Raw genomic sequence first — 27,063 nt, 5'->3', positions numbered from 1 at the left:
CGCCGTCATTGTAGCTGCTCTACCTTGGACCCCCGTGCTGGCAGGTATCTTCAAAGATTCGCTTGCAACGAGGAGACCAAGATACTCAACCACTTAATTGTGGTACTCACCCACTTAGATGCGTTCGCCGCTCGACTTACTGGCAAATTCGACGGCGACGCGAATCGGCATCGAAGATGTGGGCCTCTCGCCGTCATTGTAGCTGCTCTACCTTGACCCCCGTGCTGGCGGGTATCTTGAGACACTCGCTTGCAACGAGGAGACCAAGATACCCAACCACTTAGATGCATTCGCCGCTCGACTTTCTCGACTCTTCGGCGCCTCATTTTGGGCGTGTATCTGAGACGCTCGCTAGCACCTCATCTGACGTGCTAGCCGAGCTAGTCGATCGGTGTAAGTATTCGAGATGCAACTTCCTCCAGGCATCTTGATGCGGGCAAGAGCGTAAAGCAGACCTCTAGCAGCCCTTTCCAAAGTGGCACGTCAGATGGGGTGCTAGCGAGTTTTCATAAGCACATCACGAACCGTGCTGAATCGCCAGAGTCGAGAGAGGGGATCGGTGTGAGTACCTCGGGCCCGATTTACTTCACGCTCTTGTGTGACCGATCGACTCTCATCGACACAGAATACGGACGGGTCTTGCACGATATGACTTCGGCTGATCGAGGTCCTCTCAGCTGCTCTCTTCCTGTCCGCAACGCCAGAGCGCTTTGAAACCGATTGACTGCTTCTCAGGCTGCGCTGCGCTGCAAGTATCACAAAGATACTCAGACAGATACAATATTCCGAGCAAGCTAAAGTCAAGCTAAAGTATGAATGCATTGCATTTGTTGAGCATGAAGCAGTGAAGAACATCTTTTCACAAGAGATACGTTTGACGCTTCTGCGCAAAGCAGACAGTAGAAGTGCCAGGGTGAAGTCGCGACCGAGATGCCCAGCAGGGCAGGTCGATATGGGTGTCTTGAAAGCCATGATATGATCAATCGATCACGAGCGCGTCCTAATTAGAATATTAGAACGAAGTCTGACGAGCGACGAGCGACAGCAGGCACGCCTACAAGATGAGCCTGGACGATTGGATCAGGCTGTTCAGTGACGAAGGTCAAAGGACCAGCTATGTTGTGCACTATCCGCCGCCGAGAAGCACCACGCTAGAGCCAGCATTGGCAAGCTACAATCGCTCGATACCGATCACGACGGCTTCACTTAACGAGCGAGTATCTGCCAGTCCACAGCGCACTAGACGAAGACTAAGCTACTCTGATCCGCCAGAAGGTCTCAACGCAAGCTCGGACGTTCAGAGCGTCTCTTTGCAGAGCTTGGTAGACTTGAGAGGCGATCCTGCTTACCTCATCACGCTCAGACGGCACCTCTACGCCTTTGCGCTTGATTCTGAGCATGCTTTACCCTACTTCTTTGCGACCCCAGTCGGGCTCAGGGGAGCGCATCAGTCTGAAGACCCGAATTGGTCGCTGTCCGCCTCACAACGCGAGGTAGCTCAAAACAACGAGGAGCCAGAATATTCTGCGAGCCGTAGGGGACACCCTTGCGGTCATGTATTCAAGAAAGGCGAAACAGTCTATCGATGTTTGCAATGCGGCGCAGATGATTCGGTCGTGCTCTGTTCTAAATGCTTTCATAGCTCGTCTCATCGCGAGCACGAGATCACTTTCAGCATCCATACAAGCGGCTGTGGATGTTGCGACTGCGGTGACGTCGAAGCATGGGATCAAGGTGCATCGTGTAGTCTACATGCGGCTGCGGGTGCATCCTCAAGCTCCTCGTCTACATCACATGACGAAGCAGTATTCACGCCCGAAAGCCTGAGAATGGATCTCGAGGAACGCCTAACGGGTCTAGCCCACTTCCTGGCCTACACACTCGCACACACGCCAGAGGCCATCGCGGAACCAGTCAATGCAGACATGATCCGCACACAGCTTTCACCTCTGGAATTGCGGCGATCTGTCGAATCCTTCAATACGCCCGCGCTACCCGTGCTAGGCCAACCGACCTCGAGATCTTCGCCTCTTGCGAGACTGCTTCGGTCGGGCAGCTTTGCCGAGCCGACGAGACCAGCTCCTGCTCCGGCGCTTGCAACGGGCAGCTTTGCGCCGATAGGCGCAGGGCCGTGGTCCCTGATCCTATGGAACGACGAAAAGCATTCATATGCAGACGTGATCGAGCAAATTAGAGAGACATTTCCAGAGCGCTCTAAGCTAGACGGCATGGAAGTTGCGATGCGCGTTGACTCCTACGTGAGCACGTTTGTGATAGCTACAAGATTCCACTGACGCTCGTATAGGGACGAGTGGTGCTACTCGTGACAGACAACGTCAAGCAATTGCAAAGAGCGGCCGTGAGCTTAGCTTCGATCGACTTGGCTGTCAATGTGCGCTCGGCGCATTGGACTTTCTTCGAAGCCGTCTGCGGGCAGATTATCACCTTGTTCAATGACATCGTCGATGCTAGCGTCGGCGAAGACAGCTTGCTACTCCGGAAAACGCTCGCAAAGATATTGCTTGCACCTATGCCAGAGGCTTTGCAGAAACGCTGCCCGCTGAGACCCGTCAGAGGTCATGCGAGCCAGCCACGCCTGTCGATATTCCAGCTCATGCTACTCTGTGATCACCATCTGTGGAAACAAGCCAGACTTGACCTGCGCACGCTCTACGTGAGACTTCTCGCCACTAGTCAGGCTGTCAAGGCTTGCATGGGCCAGCAATTCGCTGCCGTCTACCTCAGTCTAGTCACCGCTTTCCTCAATACCGATCGAGAGCCAGAAAATTCTGTCCTGTTCTTCAGCGTACAGATAGTCACGGTCAGGAGTGTGGCTGCACACTTGACGTCTGAGCATCACTTCTTCTCGACCGTCCTGGGCATATTGTGCGCATACTTTATCGACGAATTCGACTCGTATTCGTCTCAGCGAGTTTCCCAACTCATGGCTGAACATGGACCACTCAAGATCAATCCGGAAAGCTCAAGCTTCAAATACAAGAAATACTTTCACATGTTCAATGACCTTTCGCATCTCCTGACATCACCTGGCGTACAAGACATCATCTGTGGAAATCCGCACGTCTATGTCGTCGACATGACGCTCTTCCTTTCGCTCTTCACTGGCATGAACCCGAGTGTGCGCGCTGTGGGACAGCATGTCGAGTACGAATCAGACACCTGGGTTACTGCATTCAATCTCACCATTCAGTTGGCAAAGCTTGTTCGCTCGTTCGGTGAAAGCTTCTTGCGAGGCGCACAGGAATCCATCGGACAGGCTATCCACATTGTCAGCAGTCGTTTGCTTGGGCTGGATGGCGCATCGATCTCACACATCGCTCTTGGCGGTCAAATGCTTCCCATACTTCCTTTCGAAGTTGCGAAAGAGCCCGTTAGCTTCCACAATCCCTTAAGCTGGCTTTTGGCAGAGCTGTGCAGATGTCTGAGAGCCAAGCATAGCACACCCGTCCCCAAGCTTCTCCAATCGTTCGGCCGGCTCGAGAGACAGAGACAAGACGTTTCGTACTTGCATACGATCGAACCTGCGATTAGAGGTGAGCTTGCTTACTGGAGCAGCAGAGAAGTGCGCTCACCGGTCTATACAGTCTTTGCGCTGCTTGCACAGATTCGCGCAGGGCTGTGGGTTCGAAATGGCTTTGCAATCCGCGCGCAACAGCTTCACTATCGCGAAATCAACCTCCGAGAAAGCGCATATGATCAAGACGTCTACCTTGTGCAACTCATGCTCGCATCTACTCCGGCGGGAGTCATGGCAGCTCTGATCGACCGCTTTGGACTGACATCGTACCTCTCGGACACAGTGGCACAAGGCGACTACGATCCTGGCCAACTCACCGTGATGACGGAGGAACTGCTTGGTCTCCTTATCACGATGCTCAGTGAGCAGTCAAACCTCGCGAGTTGGTCTGTCACGCGTTGTATAGAGCGCGATATCGTCCACATCCTCGCTTTGGGTCAAAGCGCTTATTCTGATATGATCAAAAAGCTGCCTGATCGCCTAGCAAGCGATGCGAGCTTTGACAGCGTCCTGCAACAAGTTGCAATCTATCGAGCGCCGAATAGCGCTGCCGGTAAAGGCACCTATACCCTCCGACCTCAGTACTTTGATCAAGTCGACCCCTACTATCATAGATACACTCGTAATCAGAAGGAGGAAGCAGACAAGATTCTGCTTGCTCATCGCACGCAAAATGGCCATAAGACTCCAGACTTTGATCCGCCGACCGCTCTACCAACTGATATTGCAGGCGATCTCGAACGTATCTACGAAAGTTCAGAGCTTTACCTCATGATCGGTCGCTGCATCATCATCGCCACTCTGCATCATACAGAAGTCGCAGAAGTCGTTGTTGACGAAGCGCTCCACATTCTCGCACTCTGTCTCATCAACTGCCCTGAAGCGGCATCCCTGGCTATTGCGGATACTCAGCTAGCCGCTAAGGAAGACACGATTTCGCTCGGCTGCCTGCTAGTACGACTCGAGAGCGATACGCGGCTGACAGCCAATCGTACCCGCATTGCCTGGATACTGGATCAGGTCGAGAAGAGCAATCCCGAGTCTGCATCGACCCTCGGTCGCCCTGTCAAACGGATAATAGCGAAAGATGACGAGGCCAGTGATGCGCTGGATGCTCGACGGCGTGCAGCGAAAGCTAGACAGGCCGCCATCATGCAGAAATTTGCAGCCGCGCAGCAGACCTTCCTCGATACCAACATCGATGCAGAGGCTGACAGCGACGACGGAGACAGCGAGGATATGACGATAGAGCGAGAAGACTTTGGCAGCTGTATCGTATGCCAGGAAGCTTTTAACGAGAGTCGGGCATTCGGCAGCCTGGCATCCGTGCAGAGCAGTCAGATCCTCCGCGAGATCGTACCTGATGGTTGCATCCTCCAGGACGTCATCAATTCGCCCCGATCGTTGGATGTACCTGCGACGCCGGATCGGAGACGTATGCTTGACATCGATCCAGCATATGGATGTTCACAGGGCTATCCTATTCATGCTAGCCGACCTGGCCTTCATGCATCAGCCTGCGGTCACATGATGCACATCAGATGCTTCGAAGTCTATTTCCGATCTGTGGCACTTCGCCATCAGCAGCAGCCTTTGCGAGCACACCCGGAAGACGTGGACCGTTTCGAGTATATTTGCCCTCTTTGCAAGTCGCTTTGCAATGTCATTCTACCCGTGATCGACAGGTCAGAGAAACAAGCGATTCCTCGCGCAAATGATCCGTGTGGTCAAGATACCGTCGACTGGCTGCTGAGCAATTTTGACACGGAAGACGACGGCCACGATCTCGAGATGGTTTACAGCGCAACATTGCTGATGGGCGATCCCTGGGACGAGCTGACTTGCTGGCAAGACAGCCACTCAAGCATCGACAGCGAGGCTACTGGCGTGACGGAGAGCGACTCATACATGCTCAAGCGGCTACTAGCTGTAACCTTCCCACTTAGTATTGAGTCTCGCCGGGATCCAGAACTGCCAGACAGCGGAATGTATCTACCTGCTGATCTGGTTGCTTACACATTAGCAGCCGGTGAGGTAGCCTGCCGAGGCACGGCACAATTCGAGCAGGGCGTAGTCGATGATGCAACTAGTCGACTGATGACAAGTTTACTCGACTGCTTGTCCTCCTTGGCGAAGCATAAAATTTCGTCCCTACGTGCGCCTGAAATCGTTCGTTTCGCCATCGGATCACGGCTGCATGCGGATACTCCAGCATCACCGGCGCTTGGCAGATCTCCGCTGGTCTCGCTTGTTGAACTAGCAGCCGTTGCGCCAGAGGATTTCGAGCACGCGAGTCGACTTTTGTACTTCGTCGAGCTCATCAGGACGAGCCACGCGATAATCGAACTTTTCGCTGTCCCGTTCGATATCGATTGGCCGAACGAGATTGCAGAAGAAGATCATGCGCTTGGTCTGCACCGCGTTAAGCCTATGCTTCTGGCGGCCCTCAGCCGAGTAGGTGCAGGTTCTCATCAAAGTCATGCATATGTCCAACGCATCTCGGCGAGTCTCGGCCCAATCAACGACGGGCTCTTCACCAACTTGCTACATCGATTCACTTTGCCATTCTTACGTTCGGTCTACCGCTTGCGTATGATCATCGAGCGGGATGCTGTACCAGCTAAGCGCGATGACGATTGCGCTGGCGAATACGCCTGGCTCATGCAGCAGCTCAATCTCGTCACGCTCACCTCAGTGCTCGATGCAGAGGTCAGCATGGCTGAAGACGATACGCTTCTGAAGCGGACGATGCGCGACGTGCTCGATAGCTGGCTCTCGAATTGGTATCGGGTCCAGGAACACAAGTACAATACCGTAGACGAGCGTCCGTTGGGATGGAATGCTTGCTGGCTACCCTTCCCACTGAGCTATGAACTCGTACGCCTACCATCGCGCCTTGGCGAACTCATCGAAGTCACTGCTCGGCGCAAATGTCAGACCTGCAACGAGGCACCCCAGTATGGCGGCCTGTGTCTGTTCTGCGGCGAGCTCGTCTGCTGTCAGAGCTTCTGCTGTACGCAACAGCTCGAAGACGAGTCTCAATTCGGCGAATGCAACACGCATATGTGGCAGTATGTCCTCCTCTCTTGCCGTCTCAGCTTGTGCTGAGGTCTGCGATGTTCAGATGCGGCGGCAATGTCGCAGCTTACTTGCTCATGCAGAAATCAGCAGTGCTGTTTTTGCACGAAGGCGTTGGCTGCCTCCTGCCCGCGCCGTATCTCGACGCCCACGGCGAGACCGATCTCGGTATGCGGTAAGTGCTAGTTGCTGTCGAGTAGAACGCCTGCTGAAGATATCGTGTAGGCGTCACAAGCCGACGTTTCTCGACGAGAGCCGTTACAATGACATCAAGAAACTGTGGCTGAACCACGGCATTGCCACACAAGTAGCGCGCATGATGGACTCATCAATCGATCCAGGCGGCTGGCAGTCTTTCTAGGGGCAGACAATGCATTCCTACAGAAAGCTCAGCACCTGCAGATCCTCGCTCTGAGTTGCCAGTGAGCGAATGCCAACGATCTTCTCTTTATCGAAGGCAAGACTGCGGATCCTGTTTTGCGGTGGTGCGCCAGATTGGCTGTCTTTGAGCAGATCGCCCGCCGACGCGAGCTGGAAGGATGAAGAGTCTATCGTCTCAACGTCGTCTTCCGTTCGGTCTTCTGAGGCAGCGACTATTCTGATGGGCCGACTTGCGGTAGTCGTCAGATCCCAGAGCCGGTAGCTGCCGTCAAAACTGCCAGAGACGCATTTGCCGTCGGCAGAAACGGCGACGCCAGTGACTGCATTCGCATGACCGAAAAGCTGTGTACGAGGGAGTAACACCAGTTGCTCATCGATGTCTGCTAGAGAATAAACATCGATCGTATTGTCGTTGCGGGAGGCTACAATCCACGGCAAGGCCAATTCGATGTGACTGATCAGCGGCGCAGCACGCGCGCGTGTCCTGCTGCGAGAAGTGTGCCTGATCTGAGAAAACGAAGTCGGCAGAGCGGTGGTATGCCTGCTGACGATCGAGACTTTGTCCGAGCTTGTCGTCATTGATAAGACGAATTCTTGCACCGACAAAGTCCACTCGGCAAAGTATGGGGTTGTGAAGGCCAAGACGACCTTGAATCGATCTTGACCGACAGGCAATGGCTCGTAAGAGGGAGACCGCTTCTTTGGTGGCCAGCTATGGTCCACTGGCCGTGCTTCGCGATCGGGCGAGAGGTGCTGCAAAGACAGCACGGCAGGCGACCAGGATGAAGACGAACGCAAAGAAGGACGAGAGAGCGTTGCAGCTAATCCTTCTTTGTCTTCTGCTAGCCTCCAAAAATTGATGAGAAACAACTGCGTGCTGCAAGTGACGAGTAAAGGGAAATGAAATCGCGAGAGCGCGATCGAGTCGGCATGGGCAGGTGCAGATTGGAAGAGTGACTCTGTATAGCTGAGTGTTGTGTCTGCCTGGATGGTAAAGATCGAGAAGTGACCTCTGGCGAAGAAGACAGCTAGTCTGAGCGAACGCGGGTTCTTGCGAGGCGCGCTATCGATGCGCATTTCTGTGACGGTGGCATGCTCTGACAGTCCTGTCAAGCCGGGCGATACGATTGCGCCCAACCGCTCAGGCAAGGAAGAGACTGGATCTGTCCTCCACACATTGACGACAGAGTCCAGTCTCGAGGCTGTAAAGACGAGTCGGCCAAAGAGCTGAACGATCGTATCAGGTTTCTCGTATTCCGGCTGTGTCGTAGCCCGCGCGGAAGGTCTGCTTGGCTCTCCTTCGAGCATGAGATCGATGGGTAGTCTAGCATCAAGGACAGCGGATCGGAGCGAGAGCAAAGCCGAGCTACTCGCAGAGCCATTGGCCCAGTTCCTCGAGATCTTGAATACTTCTTTCCACGAAGGCTGAGGCGATGCGCTGCCGAACGGTAGCTCATCCAGCGCATCGCCTTCTCTGTAGTGCCGCAGATAGAGCGATCGCCAAAGCTGTGAGGGGCAGTCAGTCTGGTTGATGGACGTGGTGATCGCGGGCGAGAGCGTACCTGTTGATCTTGCGCGAGCTCTCGCCATACGTGATTGACTTGGCAGACCCGGCAGAGCGCCCTTGCCGGGAGGAAGCTCAGTATGAGCAGCTGGATCTCTACCGAGAGCGAGTCCATGCTGGCAATCACCTCTCTCCTCGTAGCCCTACTGGTATTGCTTTGATCGACCGCGACGTGGCTCGTTGCCACTCGAGCCAGTTGATGCATGATGTTGTATATTGACCGCTGCGATCCCTTTCAAGTCTGAAAGCATCATGCCCTGGCCATCGTCTCAGAGTGTTGTCAGCTGCCTCCTCAGACACTAGCGGACAAACGACCAAGGGGTCAGACAGGTCGACAGGCGCCCTTTCTTGTGCCTCATATCGTACAGCTTTCAGAGATGTCTGCAGTGGCGCAGATGATTGTTCTATTGCTCTTTGCGCTCATGCTCAGCATCACAGCGTCACCGGTCCAGGAGATTGGCAAGGAGCTCTCGGAACGATCAGTGCTGGCTGGTCACTTCTTCACGCTTCACTACGGAGCAGTAGGAGCTTGCTCAGTCTCTGCTCTCCATCAATGGGATCGTCAGTCGACTTTCTTTCCCTGTCTCCTGTCTTCTGCTCTGAATTCTTATTCGCAGCCGTGCACAGCATACAAGTGTCCGTCCAGCAAACGATCACCTTTAGGGTTTCGATCAAGCCAGGTGAACGCCCTGTCTGCGTCAAAGGTCCCTGCCAAAAGGTCACTGGCCTCGGTCACTACGCTGAAAGCAGGCAAGCCTATTGGCTTGAAAATGTCGACGGAAGCCTGGGCGTCACGTGGAATGGTTATGCCGGCTGGTGAAGCATTTCAGATATAGCAGCGCACACAGCTGACTACAATCGCCAGTTGCGATGTGTTCTATTTTATCTACTTCTATCTCAACCCTCACACTGGGGAGGGCGAGATCGACCCGATGCAGCAAGGTGAATTCTTCGGAGAGTGCGTCGAAGATCGAAAGACACCGGACGGTCGTTTGTGCGCTGATGTCCTCAAACCAACCGGAGGCGGACTCTTCTTCCAACCTTGTCTGCAAACGAGAACAGTCAAGTCAGTCTTGATGAGCACCAATCCGAATGGCAGCTGACCACTTCGGTAGAACGCGTATCACTTCAACGCCTTATTATGCGTCGTCTAGCTCTTAAGCTTGGTTGTGATGTTCGACGCGGTTGCAGGTCTCCTCATTCTGGTACCTCGCGAGATGCAACGATAACGCTTCAATTCCTTCGCGTCGCAGGGGGACGCCGATCGCAACGGACCCTGTCCTGATGTCCTTGCTTTCGTAGTCCCTCTACTATACTCTTGAACACGACACAATGCTCGTTTTGTTGACTTTCCTGCTGATATCCATCAGCTTGGCCGCAGCATCGCCAGTGACGTCCACTCCGGCATCGGAAATGAGTGAACGAGCGACCCCTCTCGGTTACATCTTCACGCTCGGCTGGTCTTCCGCAGGATATTGCAGCGTGGCAGGCAACAAATACGACAGTCAGTCAGCGATCGACTTATGAGCGCATGCTCACTAGGCCTGCAGTCACGCGACACACTTGGCGCTCATGGACCACCAGCAAAGTATCATTCAAAGTGCCTATCGACGCACAGGACCTGCCCCTGTGCGTTCAAGGTGACTGCAAAAGGATTGAATACGACAGGTACTATGAGGGTGGCACGCATCCTCCGACACCCGACTATCGCGGTATGCGATTCGACGACTACACTTCTACTATCGTAGGAGGTGAGTATCCGGGATGGTAAGCGCCTTACTCACCGGCGCACTTGGATCGCGCTCAGACAAACCAGCTGCGAGGCTGCTTTTGGCGTCAAATTCTACCTCAATCCACACAATGGCGCAGGACAGTATGATACGGAGCGCGAAGAAGAAGACGGCGGCGCGTTCATGGGATTTTGCAACCCTCACAAACGCTCGAGTGTGAGTGGAAAATCTTGCTACGAAGTTCTGGATCATCCGCAGCAACCTTTCGTGTTCGTTGCAGACTGCGTCGGTACGAGACTTCGGTAGGCCCCTCATAAGTCCTGCTGGCGATCGCATGGAAATTAACGGGTTTGTGCAGACCGACGATCTCATCCACACCTTACTATTCGTGAGCGGGTTGTCAGATCTACGCGAGCAATGCTTCAATACGGCCAATATCTGATGCCTTTCTTCGGCAAGAGCAGATCGTATTGCGCGGCGCGTGCCGATCCATGAGCATGTGCCCGTTGAAGAGCTGCGCTTGCACACAAAAACATGCTCGGAAGCTGACGCTCTACGGCCTCTTGATGAGTGCATGTATTCATATCGAGTATAAAATCGCGACCCTTAAGTCGATCGCTTCAGTGCACCGGCGCTGTCTACTAGTGATCGTGAGTGTATGCACATTGTCATCATGTGATTCCTGATAGCCATGCAGCTGGCCTCTTTTACCGTCTGCCCGCTCATATTGAGAATTGTCCTCTCGATCTTGGTTTCTCGATATTACGAGGAAGCATGTCAGATCCTGTCGAACCTTTAAATCGAATGCATCAAATGTCGTCTTTATATCGGCAGAATGAAGCGGCCTTTGTCGCGGCTCGGTTCGTGAGAGGCATGTAGGTAAAGTACGTGTCGCGTCAAAAATGTTCTCATCTGCATCGACGCAGATCTCCAGCTCCTGACCGGACAGATTGCCATCTTCACCTATACGTGGTGCTGCCACGCCTCTACCTCCTGTCTTGCAGAACTCTCGGCTGTCCTCATGCGGCCTGGCCGAAGCTTCATTGTGTTGAGTGCTGTCACCTGCTGGCTGGCTACTACAGTAGCTGGCAACTTTGAGCCTGAGCCAATCATCTATCACATTCGAGGCCAGATCAAGGTACAACTCCTCGGAAAGGTCGATGCAGCAGCTCAGTCAAGCCAGGGTTCTTGCCGCTACATAACAGAGAAATGGAAGTCATCAGTCAGAACATTCTTTGAGACTCAATTGGCTCCGTAAGATCGCTGCTCGCCGGGATAGACATGGCTTATACGGCCAGGCTAGCGAGATCATATTGATCGTTCGCAAGTTTCCGGGCGTCTTGACGGATACTTATGCCGTGGAGGCAGTCAGTCGACAAGCGCAGCCTGAATCCACGCCTGATTGCCAAGGCGCAGGCGACCAGAGTTGGGATCGAGCGACTGCGTCAATCGGAGCTGTACGGACCAAGACGAGTGGTGTTCGACATTGAAACCCTCAGCGTGCCCGCCAATCCACCCGGCTTGGAAAATTGCTGCCGCATCATAACGCAATCCACGATCACTGTCTGGCTTACATCAGATCCCCAATCTGGCGTGACGGTCGACAAGTATGCGACTTATATGTCCTGCTATACGGAAGAAGACATGAACTCCAGATGCAAACGTCTGTCGATAGAAAACTCTCACAGCTCCGCTGAGAATATGGCGCAGCAAAGCAACTTGACTACAAGCCTCCTGCTTATGTCCCAATTACCGAGTGTCAACCTGAAGTGGATTGGGTGCAGCCAGACAGCACCGTACCAGCCTCGGATGTTGTTACACGCGTCAGAGCTAACCTCAAGGTCTGCCGTCCCTCTGACGACATTGGCCTGCAGCCGGATTACAACGATACTACAGGGAGCTTGCAAAATTCCATACGGTGGCTTCATGCAAGTTACGTCCAAATTTGCACAAATGTAAATTGCCTCCTCATGGTAGGAGCTGACTGTCCGAAGCTGACTGCCGCCGCCTTATCCATCAGCGAGTTCAATTTGACTACGACCGCTCAGAACGACTTTTTCTTGACTGGTTCAGAGGGCTTGTCTTCATTCTATCGAACCCCCATCGGTCACCCTGACCAACATGCGGATCAAATGTATATGCTCAGCTATCAAGTCTATTCACGAGTAGATCCGCCTTGTCAGTGCCAGTCTATCGACTATCTGCATTGAAAGCTGAAGCCCGCGCAGACAATGCTTGCTGCGTTGCACTGGCAGAGTTGGGGGCATACTATTGGCCGCAGATGAGTCAGTGCAGAGCATGATGCTCCGAGGTTGACCACTGAAGCACTTTATAGCCCGTATCAGACAGGCCTTGAACCAGCTCACGATGACATGCTTTGGAGAATCAGCGGCGTCAACGTGCCAACGTGAGTCTATCAGAGGAGTTCAATTTGTCGAGACTGACACCACGCCAGCGACAAAGCTGGATGGCATGCCTAACAAGCTGACGGACTGCCGCACCGATACGCAATACGTGCTGAGACAACTCAGAGAGCCAACGCCGGATTCATATGAGGAATGATCATCGAGATTATGCTGGCTTGACTTGCATCTCATTTGACTGATTGTGTATCGAGCTGAGCTCAGCATTTAGGTCATGACTGTGTGAGCATAAAGGGCAGATTTTTGTGGTTTTTGTTCGCGCGCGTTCGCATCAAACAGCATTGCCGCCTTCCCCCTGTCGTACTGTCCCGAGCCCTACTTCAGCTCATTACAATAATCGCGTACTTCTATGATCCTACGCTTGCGCTTTATACTTCTCGTCGGACTGCTCTGCCTGCTCGTGGGGGCAGAAGATTGGGAAGACGAGCCATCAACCAATGTCTATCGAATTCGGGGTGCAACAAAGGTATTGTCTCGGCCAGCAAGGTCGTGTCAGCACTCAGTTCGCCCAGGGAGCATGCAATTACATGGAAATCCACCGAAGGACACCCATTAGAGCCATTTTCTATTCAGACAAGACTCCGTGAGCAGACCGCATCTCATCGCAGTCGCCGCCTAAGCAATCAGTCAGCGAGATCACTTTCATCAGTCATCGAGTTCCGGGCCGCATCAAAGCTGAGTACTCGGTCGGGGCGGTCAGATAGGCAATTCTACTCCGAGCAAGCCAACTGAAAGCTGCATAGGCGTTGAGTACCGGGGTTGAGCGTTTGCGCCAATCAGAGATCTACGGACACGCAAGACGAGTGACGCTCAACGTCGAGACGCTCAGCGTGCTCGAAAGTCCACCAGGCTTGCACGATTGCTGCCGCGTCATCACCCAGTCTGTCATCAGCATATGGCTCGCAACCCATCCGGCATACGGGGTCACAGTAGACGATACTTCGACTTCCATGTCTTGTTTTACAAAGGGCGACATGAACGAATACTGCGAACGTTCGTGTGGTCGAGAAGCTACATCAGGCACTGAGAGCGCATAGCAGCGGAAAGACTCGACTATAAACCTCCTAGCTTCGTTCAGTTCAAAGATTGCGAGCCCGAGGTTCGCTGGAGTCAGCCAGACAGGCCAGCACCGATCCTGAAGCCTGTCACTCGTGTCAGGCCAATGCTCAAGGTCAGTGTCTGGTCGCGATGAATTTTGCTTTTGCTAGCTTAGCAGGGGAGACGCAGGGCTACTGCAATACGCCGGCAGGTGTCCAGGTCAAAGTCACTTCCAAGTACGGTACAATGTGCTTTTCCACTCTTTCACATCATACGTCGGCTCACCAGGGGGGGCGGTCGGAACAGCGAATTCAATGTAACCAAGACCGGTGAAGACGACTTCTTTCTCGAAGGCGCAAAGGGCATAGAGCTCTTCCATAAAGAGCCTAACCCTACTTATGATGCGTGGGGCGAAAAGGTGCTCGACCTCACTTTGCATATCAAGCTTCGTGTCAATCCGCCTTGTCAGTCTTCACAACGAGCTGCAAGGCTACTAGACACTGATTAATCGTGCAGATGACGCCTGTTGCGTCGCCCGGGCGGCCTTGGGAATAGCCTACAGGCCATTCGAAAGTAGGCCCAGCATACTGCGCCCGAATTCAGCTCACGCCACGACGAGCAGCTGAGAGCGCTCAATTTAGGCAGACTTTCAATTTCCTCGACATGACCTGCTTTGGCGAATCGGCACTGCCTACCTGTGATCGTAAGTCAACCACTTTGGTTACAAAGCGGCATTGACTGAAAGCCAAACACAGCAACGATCCACAAAGACTTGCCCACTGCCATCGATCTAGATTGCCATATGGGCGCTGATTACGACATCATGCAATATCACGGTCCATCAGACGTACAAGCGCAATAAGCCACGCCCATAAAGCATCCCTCGAAACGCCCATTCGCGAGCTGGTGCAAAATTGTTGGAGCAAGCCCAGCCTGCTATCACGTGACACCGTTGGGCGCCTTAGGCCATCGCGGTTGTACCAGCAACAAATTGACTAATCGGTTGCCTGTAGGACTACATCCCCCAACAATACCCCTCGTCGCTGTTGCTTCCGTTCGAATGCCTCTCCTGCGACATTTTGTCCGCGTTGCGCATTTCACTTCGCGACAACAGAAGCTTGGTTGCTTCATCGGCGCTCAATCGAATCATCAGCAAGATGCGAAGCTTTGGCAAGGTATCTTTCGCTGGCATACTTGCTCTGGTAACGTGCGTCCGTACATCGGTCATCGGAAGCCAGCCGACGTTGGCCAAACGGGCGACAAACGAATGTATCCTCAACGTCAACAACAACCAAATCATCTTTGTGTTTGACTTTACGCTCAATGCCAATGGGCTCGGCATTGCATCCGTCGACAAAGTCATGCCTCAAGAGCCCGATAAAGGCGCGTCGTACGGCTTGGCAAACGAAGTGATTCCCGTTGGATTCCTGCAGTACAACACCGCCCAACGCCAGAGTATCGAACGCAAGTCCATTCTTCCATCCTCGCTGTATCGCCGCTGACAGATAGCTCAGTCACTGCCTTCAAGGATGGCACGCAGTACTACGCCCGCATCGAGTTGGGCTTCAAGGACGCCAACAAGTTCCTGTTTTACTACATGGCGAACTATCAGATCAATTTCCAGGTCCAGACCAAGACCGTGCAAGGCATGTCGTGCAATATCAATGGCGTGCAATGGGATATTTGGCAGCCTAAGAACTTCTTGGGTACTGGCTAGTCTCGCGATGCATCTGTTTCTCTACTCTCCACTGGCGCGCAAGTCGCGCTCCAGTGTTGGGCTCGCCATAAGGTCGAGTATAGATTGGATTTAGCGAATTGATAGGCATCTGAATCGGTGTAAAGTCGCCGTCATGAGTACGTACAAGCTGTACTGGGGCTCGTCAGCACACGAGCAATCAGACTGTCGTCTAAAGCAGGCAACTGCAATGTTTCGGTGCTGCTCAAGACGATCGGAATGCGCGAGTGACCAGTAGCCCATCATTGGCTCGCAGATCGATGATCGAAGCGTGCTGTTCAAAGCACACAATAGCTGGATTGGACTCGTCGCTCTCCTCTGATTGATCTGCTGTACAATGCATTCCAGAACAGGGTGGTGCTACCTCTTGCTGTTATTGGCCGCCTCTGCACAGGCAGAAAGACATCAGTAAGCCGACATTGACGCGCACGCCGTGACTGACCTCTACGTGTTGCGTCCTCGAGCAGAGGAGTCTCGATGGCGTTCTTGGGTATGTGAACGTACCGTATAACGCTCCCGCGCACGAAGCAATTGCGTACCGTCATCTGCTTGTCCGAGGGCATCAGTCCTTTGAGCAAGTAGAACGACGGAGAGGACGAGCCATGTGAGGATGCCGTTCTGGATCGAGTACAGAGATGTTGTCTAGCTTGATGTTGAGAAATCTACCAGGGCTCGTGTGAGCTAACCTGGGTGCTGTAGAGAGAAGCGAGTACAGACTGGTCGACAGACTTGAGCGTGCCACGGATGGCCAAGTCATTCTTGAGCTCGACAGTGACGACTTGCTCGGTCAGCGTCTTGAAGACCGAATAGATCAGCTGCAGTCCTCTCATCAGCCTCTCGTCATCCTCCTTCAATGCTAGACTTTGCTTACCATCTTTGAGGTCGCACGAGCAGCTCACCCCAGAGAGAGCCACGCTGGCGAGAAAGAGCGCGACAACAGCAAAGACCTTGGGGAGCCTCAGCCTGTCTCTGTCGCAGGCCGAGTAGTGCGGCATGGCAGCAGAAGATGTCAGTGCTACATCGATCCATGTACCTGGCAAGCGTCTCTATCCTCAGCTCTGCATCGTGTAAGGCTGAGCGATCTGAAATGTTGCAGTATTGCGCTTGCTGAGCGACAGACGAAAGACCTACGGCTTACGGCACCTCGACTACGACTCCTATTCGTCCGTCATGCGCCTCTCCCGCGTGCTCTGCTGATACTGCACGTGCAGACATCATCTTTCGGGCCGTATAGCTCATCTGCGTTCTGCTACCCAACTCACGCAAGCCACATCCAAAGGCCGCAAGTTTGCAGCCAAGTCCATCACGGATGCACACGTCCAGCGTGATCAGCGAGCGCTCGAGGTAGTCCTTTGGGAAGCCGAGCGAGCTTGGGCGCGGTATTGGTCCATCATCTCGAGCAAGACCACAGAAAAGGGCAAAGCCAAGCAAAGATCTCGAGCGATATCGCGCTTGAAACGATCTGTCAAGCATGCTGCTCACTACGTCGCGCTCGTCGAAGCAGCTTGTGAGCCAATCACGCGCGTGCAGGCAAGGGCGTACCATTCCTTCCTCAAAGGATCACTTGCAATCGAACAGAACGATGCAAAGACTGCATCCATTCAATTGGCCCTATCGAGAGAGTGCTTCGAAACGCTGCTCGGCTCGCAAGCTTCAGACGATGCCAGACCGCCAGATGGTCTGCAAGACGATCACGCACGCGCAATGGCAGAGGAATTCCTCGAAGACGTCGAGCCGTTGCAACGCTATGCTACCGCGCTCGCTTCTCGGGCTGGCTCTCCAGTGCAAGTCACTGATGAGCTCAAAGAAACACATTCTCCGGGTCATGCACAACTGCTATCGAGATGCACAACGCAACTGAGAGAGCAGAACAAGGCAGGGAAGAGCGAAGAGGCCGGTCCTGCGAGTATCGTATGGAGAGACGACCGTCTGCCTATCAGAGACCCAGACCTCTCTCGTGCACTTGCGAAAGCACTCAAGAGTAATGAGGCCTTGACGGCAACCCGTGCTGGCAAAATCAGCCTGGCAAGATTCGATCGCGCTCTTGCCGCTTGGGGCGCAGCGGAAGAGTTTGCAAGACAGCTCGTAGAGGATCAAGAGACTGCTCTTGCTCGATCTTCGGGTGCCATGGGCGCTTCTGCTCGCCTAGAGTCCACACTCGATTCTTCGCGCAAAGTCAGAGATTTTGTCGTCTACCAAGTACTCAGCATTCGGCTAGAAAGAGATGCTCAGCTAGCCCGAACTCGCTTGGCCAAGACGAGCGTGGTGAGCTCAAAGTCGGGCAAAAGGACGAGAAAGGAAGTGATGAAGCAATTGAAGAGCTTGTCGATCATCGTCAAGTTGATCGATGCCGCACAGCAATCACTCACCCATCTATCGCAATTAGCACTGATCGAGGAAGACTTTGCTCTCTCTGCGGATGCGCAACATGCCATCTACTTTGCTCGCGCGGAGAAGTGAGGGCCCCCTTCTTTTTGTCTGAATGACCAAAAGGCTAAAGGACTCTGACAGAGCACTCTTCATGGCGAAAACGTATGCTGCGCTCGACCGATACCCCGAATCGCTATCGCTGCTCTCACGCGCAGAGATTTTCACACGGCAAGCCAAAACGAGCTCATCACAAGAGGCTGTACATGCTTCCACAGGCTTCACCACTCGCGTGCTGGTGTACAACCCTGCTTCGTTTGCCTGGATAGAGAAGGAGATCCAAGAAGATTATCGAAGCGTAACGAGTGACTTCTACACTGCTACAAAGGGCGGCAAAGAGCCAGTGAGCAATCTGGCCGGCATGGACGATCTCACCATAGAGTCCGAGCAGCCAAAGGGCGAGACGTTCCTCGATATCGTCTACAATTATGCCTGTCAGCCTAGTCTCACCCCAGCAGCTCCGCAAGACGTTGCGATGCAAGAAGTCGACAGCGCATCAGAAACGGTCACAGAACCCGTTGCGTCTGTCACTGCGCCCGTCCAGAAGCAGGCTGGAGGTATATGGGGATTGTTCGGAAGGCGCACGTGATGACGCTGGTCTAGCCCTCGGCTCATGTTCGCATGCATCGAGCACAAAAAAAGTACTTGTCTGCGACAGGCAAGCAATGCACGACATGTCGCTAGACCGAGGCCATCGGCTTGCAAGCTTCGTCTTAGCTCATGCGTAGTATGGCGTGGACGAGATGGTAGGACTGCACGCATCCATGAGCTTCACCGAGATAAGAACATAGATAACATACCGTAAGCCTGTCTGGTAGCAGCTCTTGAAATACGTGTAGAGCTGTGCCGGATGACCGAGAACATCATCGCATGCTGCGCCGTTGACCTTCGACCTTCCAGAAGCATAACATAGACCAGCAAATGAACCATTGAAGTCCGGGTCCACAGACCCTTGACCACTGTAAGGATTGAGGAAGAAGTTGATGTCATAATCTATGGTGCAGCTGATCAGACTTCAGCTCGAGGGCGATGCGTATCGAAAGCCGAGCACTGACCAGCCGGGAAACTTGCCACCAGTGAACCCGGCCGTATAGTCCATGAGGGTGAGAGCATAAAATTTGGGGTTGATGGGCTGCATATGAGCGGCATCCTCGCCCGAAAGGAATGCGATGTCCTTGCAGGGACCTTGGACACACGTCGGTGTCTGACTTTTGTCGACAGGCACCTTGAAGGACACTGTAGTCAATGTCCAGGTACGTATTCCTAGACGCCTGACTGCTTTGATAGATCAGAGTGATATGCAGTGCTTCATGACGATACCCACTGTTAAACCTGGTAGCCGGGATGGTGCATACTCCTGCTGATGTCCAATGGAGATCAAAGATGTAGCCAAGTGGAGCTCCTCGCTCGTCCAAACTCAGAGCAGTGGTGTTGACGATTGGCGATGCCGCGATGGCAATGCACAGAGTCAAAGTTGCGAGCAGGATGTTTGCAAACATGGTCCCGTGGCTGATGCGCGGTGAAAGTGCTCGAGGAGATAGCATCGATGACACAGGGGCTCGCTACGAGTAGCGCTCCTCTCGTTGTGATAAGGATACAGAAAGTCTTTTCGCAGGCGACGCCGAGCGGGGCCGCCCACGAGCACCCATCGCGTAAAGTCGCGAGCATATAGAGGCGCCTATCCTCAGCCACCTCGTCCGTCGATCGTTTTGGGGCATCTGCTCGTCTCCGCATTCTGGACGCGTGCGGAAGCAGTCGGACAAAAGAGTCGTGACCCTTGACCAAGTGTGAGAAGTCGGAGAAGATCTAGCCCGGAATCAAGCGAGGCGAGCGCGGAGTGTGCATAGCCCTCCCGCAAGCGAATAAGAAGCAGGGCAGTCTGCTTCGACAAGTGCTCCACCATGTCTGAACCACACCGAGAGAATGTCAAGGCCTATGATATCCCGAGCCGGAACTTGGGCAAGGGAGGTCGACCTAAGCCATGGGCAGATACAAAGGAGTACCAGAAGCTTTACAAAGAGTCGATCGACAAGCCCGACCAGTTCTGGGACAGGGTCGGTCTTGTCTGGCTCACCAGTCAGACTCACAGATGCTCACGCGAGCACGAGCAGATGGCGAAGGAGTTGATCGACTGGCAGACACCTTACAAGACAGTCCAACACGGTGACCTCAACCAGGGCGACGTCACCTGGTTTCCAGAGGGCCAGCTGAATGCCTCCTACAACTGCGTCGACAGGTGGGCGTACAAGAACCCGGACAAGGTATGCGCTCTGCTTTGGCTTGGCATATGCTTGGCACTGACGTTGTTTCTGTGCAGGTTGCTATCATCTGGGAAGCGGATGAGCCGGGCGAGCACAAGGAGCTCACCTACCGCCAATTGCTCGGTGAAGTCTGCAAGGTTGCCAACATCCTCAAATCGTTCGGCGTCAAAAAGGGAGATGTACGTCACTTGCGTTTGATCTGCATGGTCGCAGCTGATAGGCATACAGGCTGTCGCAATCTACTTGCCCATGGTGCCTGAAGCAGCCATCGCTTTCTTGGCTTGCGCGCGACTTGGCGCAGTTCACTCTGTCGTCTTTGCCGGTTTCTCTGCTGAATCTCTTCGCGACCGTATTCAAGACTGCAAGTGCAAGGTCGTCATTACCACCGACGAAGGCAAGCGAGGCGGCAAGAATATCGCGACCAAGTCTATCGTCGACAAGGCTCTCGACCAATGCCCCACTGTTACCTCCACTCTCGTTCTCCAGCGAACGGGCGGCAAGGTCACCATGAAGGAAGGCAGAGATCACTGGTGGCACGAAAAAGCAGCCCAAGCGCTGCCTTATTGCTCGCCGGAGGTCGTCAATTCGGAAGACCCTCTCTTCATCCTTTACACTTCAGGGTCGACTGGCAAGCCCAAAGGTGTCGTGCACACGACCGGTGGCTACCTCCTCGGCGCTGCTCTGACTGTCAAATATGTGTTCGATGTGCACGAGAACGACAGATACGCGTGCATGGCCGACGTCGGCTGGATTACAGGTCATACTTACATTGTGAGCTCACGTGGCTTTTGGCCATGATGAGCGAAGGCTCACGTATGTACAGGTGTATGGACCCCTGATGCTCGGCACGACGACACTCATCTTCGAATCGACGCCCGTTTATCCTACTCCGTCGCGATACTGGGAAACTGTTGCGAAACACAAGCTCACTCAGTTCTACACTGCCCCTACTGCAATTCGTCTTCTCCGCCGACTTGGCGACTCTCACGTCAAAGGCCACGATCTGAGCACACTGCGCGTCATCGGGTCCGTCGGTGAGCCCATCAATCCCGAAGCTTGGTCATGGTACCACGAGCACGTCGGTGGCAAGGAATGCGCCGTCGTCGATACCTACTGGCAGACAGAAACCGGCTCAATCATTGTCACGCCTCTGCCCGGTGCGATCAAGACTAAGCCAGGTTCGGCCACGTTACCCTTCTTCGGCATCAAGCCTGTCATCTTGGAGCCTACGACCGGCAAGCCTCTCACAGAGACCACGGTCGAAGGTGTCCTTGCTATCGAAAAGCCATGGCCCTCGATGGCACGCACAGTCTACGGCGACCATGCGCGCTACATGGAGACCTACCTCAAGCCTTGTATGTCCTTCTCTCGATGGAAGGATCTCTACTTATTTCCGACACAGATCCCGGATACTATTTCACGGGAGACGGTGTCGGTCGTGACGATGATGGCTACTTCTGGATCCGAGGACGAGTGGACGATGTCATCAACGTTTCCGGTCACCGACTGAGTACAGCAGAGATCGAGAGCGCTCTCATCATGCACCCTGCAGTGGCCGAGACGGCTGTCGTCGGCGTAGCGGATGAGCTGACTGGTCAAGCCATCCACGCTTTCGTCACACTCAAGCCAGAATTCTCCGATTCGAGCGATCGTGACATCACCAAAGAGCTCGTGACTCAGGTCAGACAGAACATCGGACCTTTCGCAGCGCCGAAGAAGATCTTGCTGCTACCTGATCTACCAAAGACGCGCTCGGGCAAGATCATGCGCAGAATTCTCAGAAAGATCTCTGATGGCGAAGGTGATCAACTCGGGGATCTCTCCACAGTTGCAGACGTGCGTCCTTCTACTGTCATCCTAGCGTGCTCCGCTGACACCCTGACGTAGCCTTCAATTGTCGATATCATCAAGGAAAAGGTCAAGGCGGGCAAGTGAGCATTATCAAGTTGTATCTATGCATCTGGGCGTGCTGTCTTCTCGCACAAAGCTAATCAACCTCTATGGTATCATCCGCGCCGGTGATGGCTTGCTGCTCCTCTGCTGACCACAAGGTCGACCACTTGGGGAAACACCGCTTGTATAGGCTCAAGCAGACTGTGTCCGTCTGATCCTGCAATGGCGAGTCGAAGGACGCCTTCATGTAGCCATGGGTACCGAGCGATTCTTTGATATAGCCCGTCCTGCCCTTTTTCGTCTTGAGCTGGACAGGCTTGAAGTAGTCGACATCAGCCTGGTTGAAGAACATGTAGCGGATGGTGGCCGTCTTCTTGTGAATCTTGTAAGGATGGCCGGTCAAGATGACACGCTTGGCGATGATGCGAGTAGGATCAGCAGAGAGGAGAGAACCTGTGCCGACTAATTGCAGCTCGTCGCCGTCTTGCTTGAGCAAGATGGCAGGGATGTTGACACCGAATGTGAGCGGTAAGTATGCGGTCGCGATGGTCGATTGGGCGCCATGCCGCAGGAAACGCTCGAATTTGTGCACATTGGTTGATCCTTTGCCCGCATTGCCTTGCGTATGCTGCGAGAAGAGTGGCCGGATCGAGAAGCGTCTCGGTCCCAGCAACAGGATGAGCTCATCCTGATCGCTGCCTGTCAGTATGGCTTTGACGGAACGCGGCAGGCTGGTCACCTTTGACTTTATCTCCGCCTCGTATTCCGTGTTGCGCTGTGTCGTTACATTGAGGACTGACATCTTGTGCTCATGCTGGAGTAGGCCAAAGACGAGGAAAGGCTTCGCAGCAGCTTGCTCGGCTGCATAAGAAGGCACAGAAGCAATGTGGAGCGTAACGCGGGTGCCGGGCTGCGTGAGAGATCGGACATTAGCAAACACATGGCTTGGTGATGGTGCTCCTGCGTACCTCGACTCCGTCCTGCATCGCCCGAGCAGTGATCTTGCGGCTCATCTGTTTGTAATCTTGAAACATGAAACATCGAGCGTAGTCCCTCGGCAAGTTCTCGTACGGATCCCAAGGCGAAGTCCTGAACGACTTGAGTCCGCGGTATCGAGCGAATCTCTCGCGAGCGGGTATATCCATTGGCGTATCTACTTCGTCAGGGAACTCGCGGTCTGTCCTTGCCTCGCGATCGCGCTCCTTCTGTCTGTCGGCTAGATAAGTACGGTATTGCTCGTCTTCGATGTCCATCGGCAAGTCTTTGAAAGTGACGCCTGTACTCGGAGCAGTAGCAGATACCGAGTCGGGATGAATCGAGCCTGTCTCCGTATCGAGCGTCTCGTAGTCGATCGTCTCTTCCTCACCACGAGCGGATCCCTCGCTCATGCGGTCGCTATCTACCTCACTTCCCGCTTCGTTCTCGTACTCTCCGTCGTCCTCATCGATGATCCACGCAGCTTGGTAGGTGCTCGTCCCTTTCGGCACGCGCTTTAGGCTCTTTGGCGTTGTGCCCGGCTTCGCTGGCGGGGGCATCATCTGACCATCCGATAACCTTTCAGGTGCATGCTCAAGCTCGTCTTCAGTTGGCCATGTCTGTTCTTGCTGCAAGAGCTCCTCGTCGTCTGGAACATTCGTAGACTGTAGATCGTCTGCCTCGTCCGGCTCGAGTACGGATAGCGCTTCTTCGCCGTTGTTCTCGAGCGTCATGCCATCGCCGTTGACTCGTCTGCGCGCATCAGCCTTGGGCGCCGCTGTGATCTGCGCGCATTCGGTGCTGTGTCAGTTGATCACTCGATGGGCAACGGGCCTGGCTACCTTGAGAAGCTGAAAGTCGCCATGACCTTGCAAGTGTACAAGGCGGTTCGCAGAGAAGGGCGCGCCTCTGATCGTTCCAGTCACTTTTAGCGTACCCTTTGATGAGCCTTCCATCACGTCGTCCGACTCTACCGCTTCCCACTGCACGTCTTCTGCTAACAGTCTGCCCCGGCTCTCACGCCACGCAAGGCCCTTGGGGGTGCCTTCCACGAAAGACCGCAAAACGTTGGCGGCTTCAGACGGTACGTGTGCGCTGTAGATCCTTGCAGCTGAAGGAAAGAAATGCTGGGTGAATGAGAGCAAAGACTTGCGTACGCCGGACGACTGTGCAGTTGTTTCCGGCAGGGATTTGACGATGGCGCGCACTGATCCCTCCGCTATGCCTACACTTGCCAGGCAGCGCAGAGCGTTCTCGCCCCATGCAGACACGTCTTGCTCCTCCGAAAGACCAAGAACGACGTAATCCGCCGCCTGGCATGCGTCGAGCGCACCGAGCAGGTCGCCATGCTTTGGCGTGATGAATTGTAGACTTGCGTTCGACGGCTTTGTCATCCTGCCTTCCCATCAGAGACGTGTGGTGGTCATCTAGAATTGGCGTACTCAGCATGCCACAGTGAAGCGCTGTGAGTCGGTTCGCTTGCTCCTGCGCCGATGAGCAGATCTCTGACGAGCGCCGGCCCATCGATGTCGTCTGTCAGAGCCAGCACGGCAATCACACGTGGCGCTTTGCCTTCGCCTTTGAAGCCGCTGAGCACGCGCGTAGAAGCAGCCAGCGCCGCTCGTTTGTTCGCTTGCACTTGCTTTGCCTGATTGCGCCGAGCTGCTTTGCCTGCCTTGGTCTGAGTTTTGCCTCCACCTAGTCGTTGTGCTGCTCTTTCGGCCTGCCGTGATGTTCGCCCTGCTCAAGGGTAAGCCGCGATACGAGCAAGCCTAGCGACGAGGACGTACCTTTGGCAGCATCTCTGAGTGATCCCTTTGATGAATGCTTGGCTTTGAAGGCCTTGTTAGTCTGCGTCAACGACGCACGGTGATGATGCTGCTCCATCTAGTGGCGCTGAAGGCAATGCAGCTTCGACAGCGATCGCCGTCTGGCGCTGTCGAGCAAAATTCGAAGACGTCAACATGTCAAGACTTTCACGCTCCTCTCAATAGTTTGACGTGTTTGCTATGCTCCGCATTTGGGCGATGAACTGGGCCGCCAAAAAAAATGCATGCCGTTCCTCATGTATAATGTCAGACAGTCTCTTCATGCACAGGCGGCAATCTAGACAGTTGTTGATCGTGCGCCTCCACACTGTCTAACGAGCCTCGCCTGCACACTCGCTCAGTCAAGCCCCCTACTTTCATTGCTTACCCACAGAGGTCTTTCCGAGCTGACCGACACACGATGTGACGACGAGAGTCGGGCTGCGCTGGTCATATCGGGCATTCTGCGAGCGTATCGATCGCCTGGCTGACTCGCCAGGTCGTCGAGTGGCCTATCGAATATCGATCTATCGCTCGCCGAGAGATGCGGCACGAGCAAGATGATCTCACAGAGGAGCAGAAGCGAGATGGTCGTCCAAGCTAGCCAACTAAGTGCTAGTACTGCTTGTATACCGCTGCAGTGTCCGTCGTCGAGCGAGCAAGCAATTGCTAGATGAGGCATGCGAATTGACAATGCGATAGATCCTCTGCCCCTCGCAGATCAAGTCGACTCGGCACGCTGTCTGCGGACGTACCCGACCAAGACGAGCCATTGTGCGCTCAGGAGCAGCAACTCGAACCATACCGTCGTCGCGAGAGCAAACTTGATTGATCCGGCCAGCCTGCGCGCGGGTCAGCAGCAGATCCGCCTTGACTGGCGTAAGGTACAGCATGAATGCACTGAGCACGAGCGATAGCGCGGCTGCAAACATCAGTTCCGCAATCGCATCCTCTGCACTGTTGATCAGCACATGGCTACGAAGTACTCGGATAGACTGACGCGTGCTCCGAAAGCTCTCCGTGCTACGGGCGTGCGCCGACATGCCGACGCCGAGCAGACAGGCCAAGAAAGCCATCTGCAGGCATAGCGCAACTCTGCGCAGGATTCGGAATATGGTCGACGACATTACACAAGGCGTAGAAACCGAGGATGACAGTAAGTCGAACAGTTGAGCACAGACCGCCTTCAAATTCTCCGACTAGCAAGCTTAGGACATATGCTAAGCAAGGCAATACCGCGTGGTCAGACATCATGCAAAGTGATACATTGTACAACTTGCAGCTGCGGCGCTTTGTCACATACATAGCATACTTGCGTCAGCTCGTCATGACCTGGCCGGTGCGTCACACGCTATCATCTGTGAGCATGAATCGTCTCAGCAGCGCTCGGATAGGTCTGAGTGGCAACTGACCATGATATACAAATTGTGTCTGCTTGGGCGAAAAAGGCGCCCGCTTGACGTATCGCTCGTTGTCAGGTCTGCATCGGCATCAGCTCATCTGTCACATGTCGGACATCGGACGCACGGCCTCTCTTTCTTCTTACACGAGGCCAGCATCCTGTCGGCGCGATTCAGCTGGGACAAGTGCGCTTTCAAGCAGTTGACTGACGACTGCAACGTCAGGCATATGGACGAAACGTTCAATACTGGACTCCAGCCATTTCCCTGCGCATCGGAATCACGAACGTCAGCCCATCGAATGACGCTGGTGTTCAGACCGCACGAGGATGCTCGCGCAGATGTGTCCGTTTGAGTAGATGTGTGGGTGCTCGGGGCTCTTGTAAGGCGCAGTGGTGAGGAAGACAACCTCGGGAGAGTCTATCGGATAGCCGGACGAGAAGCGAAAGCCTGTTGTACCAGGCTCAGACGAAGAGATTGTTATCATTGAGAGCTCAACGCACGTAATGCAAACTGTTCGCCCTCGTAGATCGAATCAAACACTGTGATCGATATTATCCTGGGAGCATGTCATGAGTTCAGGTTGACGGCATAGCTCGCTAGCTTGCCATTCTTGCAGATCCTCGGTCGAGATGAGTCCGCAGCCGGCAGGACAACTGCCATTCCGTAAGTCGGTCAACTGCGATGTTTAGTCGCTTAAGCTCTCGCATTTGTTATGCTCATGGCTGACTGACCTCTTTAGTCAGCCGCTTCGTGAATAAGCGGTTTGACATGAGTGCTCCTCAACACCTCGAGCTTTCCGCCGCTCCGTC

At 54.1% G+C, this 27,063-nt stretch overlaps 15 protein-coding genes across 15 annotated transcripts; 9 read left to right on the top strand and 6 right to left on the bottom strand.

The window, feature by feature from the left end:
• Positions 1 to 1,061: 1,061 nt before the first annotated feature.
• Positions 1,062 to 6,795, top strand: L969DRAFT_18383 (uncharacterized protein; the record flags this gene model as incomplete). Its single annotated transcript, XM_014711275.1, has 4 exons — positions 1,062 to 2,258; positions 2,306 to 3,554; positions 3,606 to 6,609; positions 6,663 to 6,795. 4 exons carry the CDS (start codon positions 1,062 to 1,064, stop codon positions 6,793 to 6,795), a joined length of 5,583 nt encoding a protein of 1,860 aa, XP_014566761.1.
• A 199-nt stretch (positions 6,796 to 6,994) lies between these two features.
• L969DRAFT_95451 (uncharacterized protein) lies at positions 6,995 to 8,766 on the bottom strand (the record flags this gene model as incomplete). The annotated part of the gene is made up of 2 exons (XM_014711466.1): positions 6,995 to 8,503; positions 8,560 to 8,766. 2 exons carry the CDS (start codon positions 8,764 to 8,766, stop codon positions 6,995 to 6,997), a joined length of 1,716 nt encoding a protein of 571 aa, XP_014566952.1.
• Positions 8,742 to 9,988, top strand: L969DRAFT_530975 (uncharacterized protein). The gene is made up of 4 exons (XM_014711465.1): positions 8,742 to 9,122; positions 9,179 to 9,377; positions 9,427 to 9,627; positions 9,677 to 9,988. Exons 1-4 carry the CDS (start codon positions 8,939 to 8,941, stop codon positions 9,720 to 9,722), a joined length of 630 nt encoding a protein of 209 aa, XP_014566951.1. The 5' UTR covers positions 8,742 to 8,938; the 3' UTR covers positions 9,723 to 9,988.
• Positions 9,894 to 10,683, top strand: L969DRAFT_51184 (uncharacterized protein; the record flags this gene model as incomplete). Its single annotated transcript, XM_014711464.1, has 4 exons — positions 9,894 to 10,065; positions 10,112 to 10,328; positions 10,378 to 10,593; positions 10,650 to 10,683. The coding sequence occupies 4 exons, from the start codon at positions 9,894 to 9,896 to the stop codon at positions 10,681 to 10,683; spliced, it is 639 nt and encodes a 212-aa protein (XP_014566950.1).
• On the top strand, positions 10,636 to 11,162 carry L969DRAFT_88805 (uncharacterized protein). Its single transcript, XM_014711463.1, has 2 exons — positions 10,636 to 10,941; positions 10,989 to 11,162. Exons 1-2 carry the CDS (start codon positions 10,789 to 10,791, stop codon positions 11,088 to 11,090), a joined length of 255 nt encoding a protein of 84 aa, XP_014566949.1. The 5' UTR covers positions 10,636 to 10,788; the 3' UTR covers positions 11,091 to 11,162.
• Positions 11,163 to 11,935: 773 nt separating this feature from the next.
• On the top strand, positions 11,936 to 12,853 carry L969DRAFT_50832 (uncharacterized protein; the record flags this gene model as incomplete). Its single annotated transcript, XM_014711462.1, has 5 exons — positions 11,936 to 11,954; positions 12,002 to 12,469; positions 12,520 to 12,576; positions 12,627 to 12,698; positions 12,747 to 12,853. 5 exons carry the CDS (start codon positions 11,936 to 11,938, stop codon positions 12,851 to 12,853), a joined length of 723 nt encoding a protein of 240 aa, XP_014566948.1.
• Positions 12,854 to 13,007: 154 nt separating this feature from the next.
• On the top strand, positions 13,008 to 13,830 carry L969DRAFT_24845 (uncharacterized protein; the record flags this gene model as incomplete). Its single annotated transcript, XM_014711297.1, has 5 exons — positions 13,008 to 13,180; positions 13,227 to 13,297; positions 13,346 to 13,409; positions 13,458 to 13,707; positions 13,755 to 13,830. Coding segments are annotated over exons 1-5 (576 nt in total), but the record flags the coding sequence as incomplete, so codon positions are not given.
• A 72-nt stretch (positions 13,831 to 13,902) lies between these two features.
• Positions 13,903 to 15,469, top strand: L969DRAFT_51075 (uncharacterized protein; the record flags this gene model as incomplete). The annotated part of the gene is made up of 7 exons (XM_014711461.1): positions 13,903 to 14,000; positions 14,059 to 14,216; positions 14,269 to 14,325; positions 14,375 to 14,455; positions 14,508 to 14,599; positions 14,766 to 15,220; positions 15,262 to 15,469. The coding sequence occupies 7 exons, from the start codon at positions 13,903 to 13,905 to the stop codon at positions 15,467 to 15,469; spliced, it is 1,149 nt and encodes a 382-aa protein (XP_014566947.1).
• A 378-nt stretch (positions 15,470 to 15,847) lies between these two features.
• L969DRAFT_95447 (uncharacterized protein) lies at positions 15,848 to 16,317 on the bottom strand (the record flags this gene model as incomplete). The annotated part of the gene is made up of 4 exons (XM_014711460.1): positions 15,848 to 15,873; positions 15,930 to 16,032; positions 16,089 to 16,149; positions 16,205 to 16,317. 4 exons carry the CDS (start codon positions 16,315 to 16,317, stop codon positions 15,848 to 15,850), a joined length of 303 nt encoding a protein of 100 aa, XP_014566946.1.
• L969DRAFT_88801 (uncharacterized protein) lies at positions 16,199 to 18,667 on the top strand. Its single transcript, XM_014711459.1, has 5 exons — positions 16,199 to 16,302; positions 16,359 to 16,523; positions 16,584 to 16,650; positions 16,699 to 17,943; positions 17,999 to 18,667. Exons 2-5 carry the CDS (start codon positions 16,481 to 16,483, stop codon positions 18,501 to 18,503), a joined length of 1,860 nt encoding a protein of 619 aa, XP_014566945.1. The 5' UTR covers positions 16,199 to 16,302; positions 16,359 to 16,480; the 3' UTR covers positions 18,504 to 18,667.
• Positions 18,633 to 19,413, bottom strand: L969DRAFT_51149 (uncharacterized protein; the record flags this gene model as incomplete). The annotated part of the gene is made up of 4 exons (XM_014711458.1): positions 18,633 to 18,666; positions 18,715 to 18,918; positions 18,970 to 19,189; positions 19,239 to 19,413. 4 exons carry the CDS (start codon positions 19,411 to 19,413, stop codon positions 18,633 to 18,635), a joined length of 633 nt encoding a protein of 210 aa, XP_014566944.1.
• A 255-nt stretch (positions 19,414 to 19,668) lies between these two features.
• Positions 19,669 to 22,172, top strand: L969DRAFT_88797 (uncharacterized protein). Its single transcript, XM_014711457.1, has 7 exons — positions 19,669 to 19,968; positions 20,026 to 20,175; positions 20,232 to 20,354; positions 20,404 to 20,946; positions 20,999 to 21,530; positions 21,578 to 22,011; positions 22,063 to 22,172. Exons 1-7 carry the CDS (start codon positions 19,816 to 19,818, stop codon positions 22,108 to 22,110), a joined length of 1,983 nt encoding a protein of 660 aa, XP_014566943.1. The 5' UTR covers positions 19,669 to 19,815; the 3' UTR covers positions 22,111 to 22,172.
• Positions 22,111 to 24,971, bottom strand: L969DRAFT_88796 (uncharacterized protein). Its single transcript, XM_014711456.1, has 6 exons — positions 24,834 to 24,971; positions 24,486 to 24,783; positions 23,886 to 24,438; positions 23,037 to 23,828; positions 22,808 to 22,978; positions 22,111 to 22,756 (listed from the first exon to the last, which is right to left on the bottom strand). Exons 1-6 carry the CDS (start codon positions 24,928 to 24,930, stop codon positions 22,163 to 22,165), a joined length of 2,505 nt encoding a protein of 834 aa, XP_014566942.1. The 5' UTR covers positions 24,931 to 24,971; the 3' UTR covers positions 22,111 to 22,162.
• A 216-nt stretch (positions 24,972 to 25,187) lies between these two features.
• On the bottom strand, positions 25,188 to 26,303 carry L969DRAFT_88795 (uncharacterized protein). Its single transcript, XM_014711455.1, has one exon. It carries the CDS (start codon positions 25,976 to 25,978, stop codon positions 25,460 to 25,462), a length of 519 nt encoding a protein of 172 aa, XP_014566941.1. The 5' UTR covers positions 25,979 to 26,303; the 3' UTR covers positions 25,188 to 25,459.
• On the bottom strand, positions 26,196 to 27,024 carry L969DRAFT_95466 (uncharacterized protein; the record flags this gene model as incomplete). The annotated part of the gene is made up of 8 exons (XM_014711454.1): positions 26,196 to 26,209; positions 26,264 to 26,331; positions 26,379 to 26,411; positions 26,463 to 26,518; positions 26,577 to 26,701; positions 26,755 to 26,810; positions 26,860 to 26,930; positions 26,986 to 27,024. 8 exons carry the CDS (start codon positions 27,022 to 27,024, stop codon positions 26,196 to 26,198), a joined length of 462 nt encoding a protein of 153 aa, XP_014566940.1.
• Positions 27,025 to 27,063: the final 39 nt, after the last annotated feature.

Source organism: Mixia osmundae (genome assembly GCF_000708205.1).
Source record: "Mixia osmundae IAM 14324 unplaced genomic scaffold scaffold_7, whole genome shotgun sequence".
Classification (NCBI taxonomy): Eukaryota; Fungi; Basidiomycota; class Mixiomycetes; order Mixiales; family Mixiaceae; genus Mixia; species Mixia osmundae.
The sequence above is the reverse complement of the archived record's forward strand: the minus strand, read 5'-3'. Positions and strand labels throughout refer to the sequence as shown.

Coding starts and splice junctions, on each gene's coding strand:
- L969DRAFT_88796 (XM_014711456.1), bottom strand. CDS start 24,930: ATGGAGCAGCATCATCACCGTGCGTCGTTGACGCAGACTAACAAGGCC. Junction 22,979..23,036: donor CGATGCAGGACGGAGTCGAG/GTACGCAGGAGC, acceptor TCTCTCACGCAG/CCCGGCACCCGCGTTACGCT. Junction 22,757..22,807: donor AGGCGGAGATAAAGTCAAAG/GTGACCAGCCTG, acceptor GGCAGCGATCAG/GATGAGCTCATCCTGTTGCT.
- L969DRAFT_88801 (XM_014711459.1), top strand. CDS start 16,481: ATGGCAGCAGAAGATGTCAGTGCTACATCGATCCATGTACCTG. Junction 16,524..16,583: donor TACATCGATCCATGTACCTG/GCAAGCGTCTCT, acceptor GAAATGTTGCAG/TATTGCGCTTGCTGAGCGAC. Junction 17,944..17,998: donor TACTTTGCTCGCGCGGAGAA/GTGAGGGCCCCC, acceptor GGACTCTGACAG/AGCACTCTTCATGGCGAAAA.
- L969DRAFT_530975 (XM_014711465.1), top strand. CDS start 8,939: ATGTCTGCAGTGGCGCAGATGATTGTTCTATTGCTCTTTGCGCTCATG. Junction 9,123..9,178: donor TGCTCTCCATCAATGGGATC/GTCAGTCGACTT, acceptor TCTTATTCGCAG/CCGTGCACAGCATACAAGTG. Junction 9,628..9,676: donor CTGCAAACGAGAACAGTCAA/GTCAGTCTTGAT, acceptor CCACTTCGGTAG/AACGCGTATCACTTCAACGC.
- L969DRAFT_88805 (XM_014711463.1), top strand. CDS start 10,789: ATGTGCCCGTTGAAGAGCTGCGCTTGCACACAAAAACATGCTCGGAAG. Junction 10,942..10,988: donor GGCGCTGTCTACTAGTGATC/GTGAGTGTATGC, acceptor ATAGCCATGCAG/CTGGCCTCTTTTACCGTCTG.
- L969DRAFT_88797 (XM_014711457.1), top strand. CDS start 19,816: ATGTCTGAACCACACCGAGAGAATGTCAAGGCCTATGATATCCCGAGC. Junction 20,947..20,998: donor TTACAGGTCATACTTACATT/GTGAGCTCACGT, acceptor ACGTATGTACAG/GTGTATGGACCCCTGATGCT. Junction 21,531..21,577: donor GGAGACCTACCTCAAGCCTT/GTATGTCCTTCT, acceptor TTTCCGACACAG/ATCCCGGATACTATTTCACG.
- L969DRAFT_88795 (XM_014711455.1), bottom strand. CDS start 25,978: ATGTCGTCGACCATATTCCGAATCCTGCGCAGAGTTGCGCTATGCCTG.